The 8,195-nt window shown below is 50.2% G+C and overlaps 1 protein-coding gene and 1 long non-coding RNA gene across 2 annotated transcripts; one reads left to right on the forward strand and one right to left on the reverse strand.

Annotated features, from left to right (window-relative positions):
• Window positions 1-315: 315 nt before the first annotated feature.
• On the reverse strand, window positions 316-2,068 carry LOC139597239 (uncharacterized). Its single transcript, XR_011681554.1, has 2 exons — window positions 1,381-2,068; window positions 316-518 (listed from the first exon to the last, which is right to left on the reverse strand). It is a non-coding gene; the product is annotated as an uncharacterized lncRNA (long non-coding RNA).
• A 1,120-nt stretch (window positions 2,069-3,188) lies between these two features.
• RAP2C (RAP2C, member of RAS oncogene family) lies at window positions 3,189-5,777 on the forward strand. The gene is made up of 2 exons (XM_071442319.1): window positions 3,189-3,717; window positions 5,458-5,777. Exons 1-2 carry the CDS (start codon window positions 3,445-3,447, stop codon window positions 5,734-5,736), a joined length of 552 nt encoding a protein of 183 aa, XP_071298420.1. The 5' UTR covers window positions 3,189-3,444; the 3' UTR covers window positions 5,737-5,777.
• Window positions 5,778-8,195: the final 2,418 nt, after the last annotated feature.

Raw genomic sequence — 8,195 nt, forward strand, 5'->3', positions numbered from 1 at the left:
ACAGCCAGAGGTGGTGGCGGCCGTGCAGCACCCACACTGTGCCTGCAGTGGGGAGCCTTTGGCTGCTGGGGGGTGGTGCAGCCCCATCCTGGCATCCACAGGACATGTTCCAGACTCCTCACTCCATCCATGGCTTGGAGAGGCTCCTTTGTCCCTCTCGGGGTTCTGCTCCCAGTTACGCCTCCCCGCTGGGCACAGCACCGGGCAGGATTCATCTCTCACATTGGTGAGATAGGGATTGCAATTATTCCTGGCCCTTGCTTGTGCCATCTGTCTGTTCCCTGAACATCCCTGTAGGATCTGTGTCTTAGCAGGTTAATTTAATAAGAGCCTGCTTTATTGTTGCTGGCTGCAGGCACAGCATAGAGCAGCTGAGTCCATCAACAGCACAGAGCTGCTCTGGCAGCAATCGAATCCTGCCCGGATGCTCATTTGGGAAGGTTGTTCTGCTGAGAAAGGGCAAACCCTCCTGGGGCAACACCGAGGGCTGAGTCCTGCTCCTTTCTCCTTGGCAGGAGCTGTGGAGAAAGTGGCAACAGAGATTAAATCAGGCCTTTGACCCGGGATGTGCCACACCTCAGGGGAGGGGATGGTGATAGCGAGGGAGGGGCAGAGGTGGTGCTGGCAGGAGGTGCCGTGCATGGCTGGCTCAGGGCTTGGCCATTTATGGCAGAAGCAGCTCTTCCCATCCAGACTTTCAAAACCTTTGACATCACCAGCTATTTTTGTGGCTTGGGATATGTGGTAGGGCACAAGGTGGTGAAAGAGCTGTGCAAACTGTTTAATGAAGGGAATGACTCGTCTTAAGGATAACAAACAACCTGGTGCACTTTGAGATCGGCCCTTTTTTTCAGGTATAGGCATCTATGCTCAGGTATAAAGTCCTGTGAGTTGGGAAATAAATCTTGGCAATCCAAATCAATACTGGATGAGGGAAAAAAATCCATTTTCCCAATCCTGTGTCCACCTGCTTGGACTTCCCCTCAGCCTAAGAGCGAGGCATTGCTGGTTAAAGTCAATTGCACAAAAATATATTTGGCTTTTCTCCCACTGTGCTCTTTGCCCCTTCCTCTCCCGCAGTCATTCCTCCACCCATCACACACATAATGGACCAGCAGTGCCACAAAGACGTGCACATAATGAACCTAAGTGACCGTGTAATCTTATTATTGTCACCCTCATCCTCCCTTGCCCCTTTTCTCCCTCCCCCCATTTGTCACTGTTGCCGATTGTGTCATGGTTAAAATTAGATGGGAAGCTCCTCTGGGAGCAACTGTGGCTTTCCTTTATCCCGAGCACCCTGAGTGCATTAAGGTACTTTGCAACAACTCGTGATTTCTAATGGGGTTAAAGTAGGAGGCAGCCTGTTTTAATGCTCACCTTTTTGCATTTTCGAGCTGATTCACCAGCCACATGAAAATCTTCCATCCAGGCATGTCTGCCTCCTGCCAGCAATTCACTTGACAACACAATTCTGGAGGCAACAGTGAAGGAAGGAGAGGGTTTTTTACTTACATGTAATAAAGAAGAGTGAATCAAATTTGGCATAACTTAAGTAAGATTTGTTCCGGAGGATAAAAGTCCTCATTGACCTTTTCCCATAATGGACATGTTCTCTTTATGGAAAGAAAGTGAATAAAATAAAGCTGTTTGTGAAAACGGCCACAAGCAGAGTCACCTCCTCAGTACCTTTGGATGGTTTTAGGCTTGGCCAGGAACCTTTCTATGGCTGCTGGATGCCCAGGAGGAGCAAAACGCGGCAGCCGTGTCTGCCCTGGACTTGCAATCAAACAGGTGATGCAAAGGGGAAAGGGACAAATCCAGCACTCCACACGTGGTGCCTGCTGAAATTCTGCAGTCCGCAGGGAAAAGCATAAACAAATGTGGTTATATTGGAGGGGACCTTCTCTGTGGGTGGGAATCATCGAGGTGGGTCTGAAGCGACTGGGGGATTTTATTTTAGAGAGAAAACAGACGCTGATTCTTTTTAGTTGCTCCCTCTTAACAAGGGCGAGCTTCACTGGCGGGGATGGCTCTGGTGCCGTGCTGACACCTGCTGTCTGCACTGCCGTGGGACTGCCGAGCCCAGCCCAGCCCAGCCCAGCCCAGCCCAGCGCCCCGAGCCCGGCCCTGCCCGGCCCAGCTCAGCTCGGCCCAGCCCAGCCGGGAATCTCCGGCCGCTTCTGGGGAGATTTTCACGTAACGGGGAAAAGCCGGGCAGTGAGGCTTGAGCAGCTGTGGGAGTGTAAAGGCACAGAACGAATCTTGCGGGTGGAGGTAACACCTTTCACAGAATCCCGGACTGGTTCGGGTTGGGAAGGACCTTAAAGGTGATCTGGTTTCAGCCCTGCCATGGATGGCCTTGGACACTCCAGGAGTTGGGGCAGCTTCTCTGCACAGCCTGTGCTAGGGCCTCACCACCCTGGCAGTAAAGATTTTCTTCCCAATGTCGAATCTAAACCTACACTCTCAGCCCATTCATTCCCCCTTTCCTGTCACTACATGTATTTGTAAACAGTCCCTCTCTGTCTTTCCTGTAAATTCCCTTCAGGCACTGGAAGGGAATTTCACCGAAGCTTTCTCATCTCCAGGCTGAACAATCCCAATTCTCCCAGCCTTTCCTTATATTAGAGGTGCCCCATCCCTGTGATCAACTTGGTGACCCTCTTTGTCACTAGCCCAGCGGGCTGCCAGGGATGAAGAACCACGGTGCCGGTGTCCCACTCCGGACACCCGCCGGTGTCACAGCCCAGGACCCCTCCCCCGCGTGTCTCTTCCCGCAGGGGGCTGAGAGGAGTTTGTTATGGAGTTTGTTCAAGTTTGTTTAAATTATTGAGTGCCGAGCAGGAGCTCGTGGAGGGACAACGCCGCGCGCACAGAGCCGCCCTCTGAGGGGCAGCAGCCGCCATGTCGGGGCCTCCATGTTGGGGGGGCGGGCAGGGACAGTGCCTCGGTGCGATACTCAAACCTGTCCCCCATCACAGCGCGGGTGCCTCGGTGCCACACTCAAACCTGTCCCCCGTCACAGCGCGGGTGCCTCGGTGCCACACTCAAGCCTGTCCCCCGTCACAGCGCGGGTGCCTCGGTGCCACACTCAAACATGCCCCCCCGGGCGCAGCTCGGGCGGGCCGTGACGCAGCACGTCGGAAGTGAGCGGTGACGACGAGGCGGGGCTGCCTCCGGTGCCTCAGCAAAACCCTTCCGGGTGGGGGTGGCCCTGGCGGGCGGGTCCCGCGGCCGAGGAGGCGATGGCGGGAGCGCGGCGGTGAAGGAGCGCAGCGGGGCCGGGGCCGCGCCGGGCGCTCACGGGGGTCTCGCTCCCCCCAAGACTGCGCGGGAGCAGTGGGGCCTCGCCCTTCACCTGAAGCGGGCCGGGGCTATGCGAGGGCCGCGGTGCCGCCTGCCCTAGGCCCGGGCCCGGCGGGGAGCGGCGAGCGGGGCCCGATGCGGGAGTACAAGGTGGTGGTGCTGGGCAGCGGGGGGGTGGGGAAGTCCGCCCTGACGGTGCAGTTCGTCACCGGGACCTTCATCGAGAAGTACGACCCCACCATTGAGGACTTCTACCGCAAGGAGATCGAGGTGGACTCGTCCCCCTCGGTGCTGGAGATCCTGGACACGGCGGGCACCGAGCAGTTCGCCTCCATGCGCGACCTCTACATCAAGAACGGGCAGGGATTCATCCTCGTCTACAGCCTGGTCAACCAGCAGTCCTTCCAGGTAACCTCGCCCGGGGTCCCGTCCTCGGTTGGAGCCGGCCCTGCCCTGGGGAAGGCGCTGGGCCGAGGAGGAAGTTTTAGGGGTAGCCACGTGTGCATGGAAAGCGCTTTATCTCCGAAGGGCCAAAAGTGTAAATGCCCAGCTTGAAAGCGCGTTTACCAGCCCTGCTTCCTGATGGAAAACTGCTTGCTTTGCAGGTACTTATCAGGGTGCCACCATTGTTAAATCCCACGCAGTGCTGGAGAACAATGACTAGCTCCCACTTCCCCAACAGAAATCTCTTGGCAATCCCCCTTTGTGAAGAAATCACTCGATATTAAACACGAGACTTCCCCTTCCAACCCCCTCTCCTTCCTAAAAGGCATGTTTCTGCAGTTGCTCTTGAAGAGAGAGTCTCATTGTTCTGCAGTTGTGACTTGTTAAGTGAGCTGCTATTTTCCGCTCCCTGCCCCCAAAATATATTCCTGTCCAGCACGAGCTCGATGCTCTCACAGCGTAGGTGGAGTACTGGAGAGGAGAGCTAGCTATACACGATCATTTCTGGATCTGGATTTGATTTCTACTATTAAAACTCTCCAAAAAAAAAAAAAGGAAATGTCTCAGCTAGTAGCTGGTCTAAGCTGCCTGTAGAAGCGGGGCTTTGTTTTTGGGCAATAAGTGAGTTTAGCAGCACTCCGTGCAGCGCAGGGATTTGCAGCTCTGCCTTGGCTGGGCTGCTGAGCTGGGTGTGTTCCAGCTGCTTGGCAAGACCTTGCACACCCCCACTGTTTGCTTGTGCTGAAGGCTAAACCTTATCTTAGCAGAGGCCTCGAAACAACCCTGTGCAAGCTGAAGACACGCTTATCTTTGGAAAACAACAGCAGTGACATTGGGATGCTTCTGCTCTCATTTTCACTGATTTTTGGGTTCCAGTGAGCCCTCATTATTTGAGGAATGGATGTGCAGTAATCCACCTTGTTAATATTTAATTATTCCCGTCTGTCTGTAGTGTTTGCTCTGAAGGCTGTAGGTGTAAACCTCTCTGCAGTTCTTTACACAGTGGTAACTTCAAACGCTGGGATTGCTTTGTCTCAGAACTATGCAAGAATTTGTAGTACTGATAGCAACTTAAAACACTCAGGGGGCAGAGGAGGCTGACTCAGACTTTCAAGTGTAAACGCCCCGTGTCGGCTCAGGCTTGAATAAATGCATCTCTAGGTAATAAAATCTCTTTACAACATCTAATTTGGTTACTTACATGTGATTAAATGTGTTCACAATGAATTATTCTAAGCATTCCAGGACTGAGAAGGCTTTATTTAAATTGATGGCTTTCTCAAGCTGTAAACTAAGCACAAACTTCCTAAATGGTTGTGTAATGGCATGCCCCTGCTAGGGTTACAGGTCCTTAGACTTGAGACAACTTCTTCAGAAAGCTGAAACCAGCCTTCAGAGCAGCAATGCCGTGTCCTCCTCTGGCAGAACCGACTGTCTGAGAGCACAGCAGTCACTTTCTGTTTATAAAGGCACATAAAGGTCTATAAAGTGTGCATGCTTTTATAGAAAAGAAGAAGTAACTTAGTGGTAGGTAGTAATTTTTCTCTGAATTCTAGATCTGCGTGACTATGAGTTTAAAAAGCTTTCTGATGTATTTTTAATGTTGAGCTGCACGTGAGGGTTATTAAATGTGTTTCTGCAGTGGTTGTGTAGCAGTTCCATGTGATCCCTTGCATGTACTAACCAGCTGGATTGTCTGACCAGGACATCAAGCCCATGAGGGACCAGATTGTCCGGGTGAAGAGATACGAGAAAGTCCCTCTGATCCTGGTGGGGAATAAAGTGGATCTGGAGTCGGAGAGGGAAGTCCCATCTGCAGAAGGCAGAGCCCTGGCTCAGGAGTGGGGCTGTCCCTTCATGGAGACGTCAGCCAAGAGCAAAACAATGGTGGATGAACTGTTTGCTGAGATCGTCAGGCAAATGAACTATGCCTCCCTGCCTGAAAAACAAGATCAATGTTGTACAACTTGCATCGTCCAGTGAGAGAGATTAAGAAAAACCTCAACCATGGCCATACAGAGCAGGTTGGTGGAACAGTCATAACTAACTGAGGTGCCTAAACACGGTGTTTCACTGAGAGATAAAGGGATAAGGAGTCTGAAGTGAGGCAGGCTTCCTCCAAAAGAGAAGGGAGCTTGTGCACATGGTTGAGTCAAATGGTCTTCTCGTGTTACCTCAGCAGGGTTAGTCAGGGAATGCTGCATTTGCTTGCAGTAATTTTACAACGACACAAAGTGAATGATCTCATCTGCACCTATTTTGACTGTCAGTGCTGTATTTGATGCTGTGTTATTCTGCATAAGTGCTTTGTGATGTTGCAGTGGGTTTGTTCTTGTAGTTGGTATCTGAATTATTTTCCAGTAATGGGAGTTACCTTGGAGTTCAATGGGATTATTGTGACCAAGTTTCCCAGTAGTTTTACTGAGAAGACTTTGAGCTTGTTTAAAATAAATAAAGTTCTGTAGTACAGAAACTGACAGTACCCTTCTGCCTTATCAGTGGAATAAGTTTCTCTTGCAAGAGAGCCACCCTGAGTGGTGAGAAGTGGCTCAAAGCCCACATGTAATAGTCAAGGGCGTGCACAAAGTGCTCTTCATCTCAAATCTCCAGAGCAGAGAACACACTGTAAAATGGCTTCCCGATGCACAACTCTCCTTTCCCAGTGACTCACAAGAGGTGTGATGAGAGTCCAGCATTCAGAGGGCTCTCTGTAAGGTTTCCCCTATGTTAGGTGTTGCTTTAATTTCCATTTTTTTTCCTCCAGGACAGCTGCCTTTGGCCTTTCACACGTTTGGTCTTTTTCATCACCTTTTTCCTCCTGACTGTGCACGGGTCTGTCCCTCCCCAGTGTGCATTCCCATGAGGTGGTTCTGAACCCCCACCACTCCTGTTTCCCCTGTAGCTGTTGCAGGTCTTGTTTCACCTCTGGCTCAGATCCATGCGACCGCAGAGCACCCTTGGTGTGCTGTGGGTGCAGCCAGCTGGTCCCTCAGACCTCCAGTTGTCTGTTGGACCTTCACAAACAACTCGTGATCTCTGAGAGCAAGTGCAGGAATTAGGGAGGATGTGGAAACTCAGGGGAAGGAACTGCCCCTCCTGACAGCTGCACTGCTTGAGGCTCAGACTCCACTGCCTTGGTAGTAACTTGCTTAACTCAAAGGAGCTTTTTGTGTCTGAGTGACAAGAGGGGAAAATAGGTTATTACTGGAAGCTTTGGACCATGTATCCTCTTTAATCTTGAGTGCAAGGTCAGAGTGAAGTCTCAAAGCTTCTCTTTGAGATTGATATCAAGTGCTTTGTAAATACCAAGTTTTAGGTGCTCATGGCCCTAGCACTGTCGTGCTACAGATAATACATGATGTTTTTATCTCCAGTCCTGTGAAATTAGGAAGGGCTCCTGTCACTGTGTAAGAGGTGTAAGTTTGAGATTTGCTTGTTGAAAGGTGTGCTTGTTGTTTTGGAGCAGAGGAAAATAAAGATCAAGTCTTTCATTGTACATTAATCACACCTGCAGCGTCCATGGAGTTCTAGGAAGAAATTAATCTTAAGAAATTACTGCCTTTTTTTAATTGAGTGCTGCAGGGGTAATGTCCTGAATTGTGTTCAGTAATGCAATGTTGCAGCTATTTCTAAGGCAGCTTCACAAACAAGATTATGTGGACTAGAAATATCATGCCAAAGGATGTGGCAATCCCCTGGGTTTGTCTTGTGCAGGTTACTGTCTTCAACTCTGACAAAATCAGGCCTTTCATCCTTGAAATTTAGAGTTCTGGAATTGATTTCTTCTGAGGGAGGCTTTGTAACCTGTCTGCTTCTGGATTTAGCACTAAGTAGCACATTTAATCTTAAAGGTGAAATGGAAGAAGGGGCAGGGCCACATGTTCTTCCTTTGAATTATAATTTTTACCTAGATTTGGTGGCTTCCTAAACATGTTCTTGCTTCAGAAGAAACATCTGTATTCTTATGTCTTTGTGAGGTCTTGAGACAGGGGATCTAAGCTTTTGTGATAGAGATTTCCTCTCCTTCCTTCTGCCTGGCTTAGACAATCACCCCAAGCCTTTAGCAGCAAACTGCTTCCTTGCTTCTGGGGAATGCTGTCTCTGCCTAGTGTAGTCTCATCACCTGTGCCAAACAAGTCTTTCCTTCCTGATCCATTTCCTCTTCAGTCCAGTTCTCATCATGTCTGGAACTTTTTATTACTCATTCTGGCTTTTCACAGGCTTCATGCTCTGTATATTTCATTTCAGGCTAACACTTTTGGGGTACTTTCCTCTTCCTGGCTCCCACTCTAGCCTTCTTCTTTGATTGAGTAGATGTAGGATCTCATTAACTTTATCATAAGCCTTTGCTGCTTGATAATTTCTGTCTGATGTGCTCTGGTAGGAGAGGTGTTGATGGTGTCTGGTGATAGCTCTAATCAGCTTTGTAATCCTGCTTATCT

This window comes from Agelaius tricolor, unplaced genomic scaffold (genome assembly GCF_023055355.1).
Source record: "Agelaius tricolor isolate 1412-34295 unplaced genomic scaffold, bAgeTri1.0.p SCAF_17, whole genome shotgun sequence".
NCBI classification, from domain to species: domain Eukaryota; kingdom Metazoa; phylum Chordata; class Aves; order Passeriformes; family Icteridae; genus Agelaius; species Agelaius tricolor.

What these genes read in the sequence shown, in the direction of transcription:
- RAP2C (XM_071442319.1), top strand. Translation starts at nt 3,445, where the DNA reads ATGCGGGAGTACAAGGTGGTGGTGCTGGGCAGCGGGGGGGTGGGGAAG. An exon ending in TCAACCAGCAGTCCTTCCAG is followed by an intron (nt 3,718 to 5,457) that starts GTAACCTCGCCC and finishes TTGTCTGACCAG; the next exon opens with GACATCAAGCCCATGAGGGA.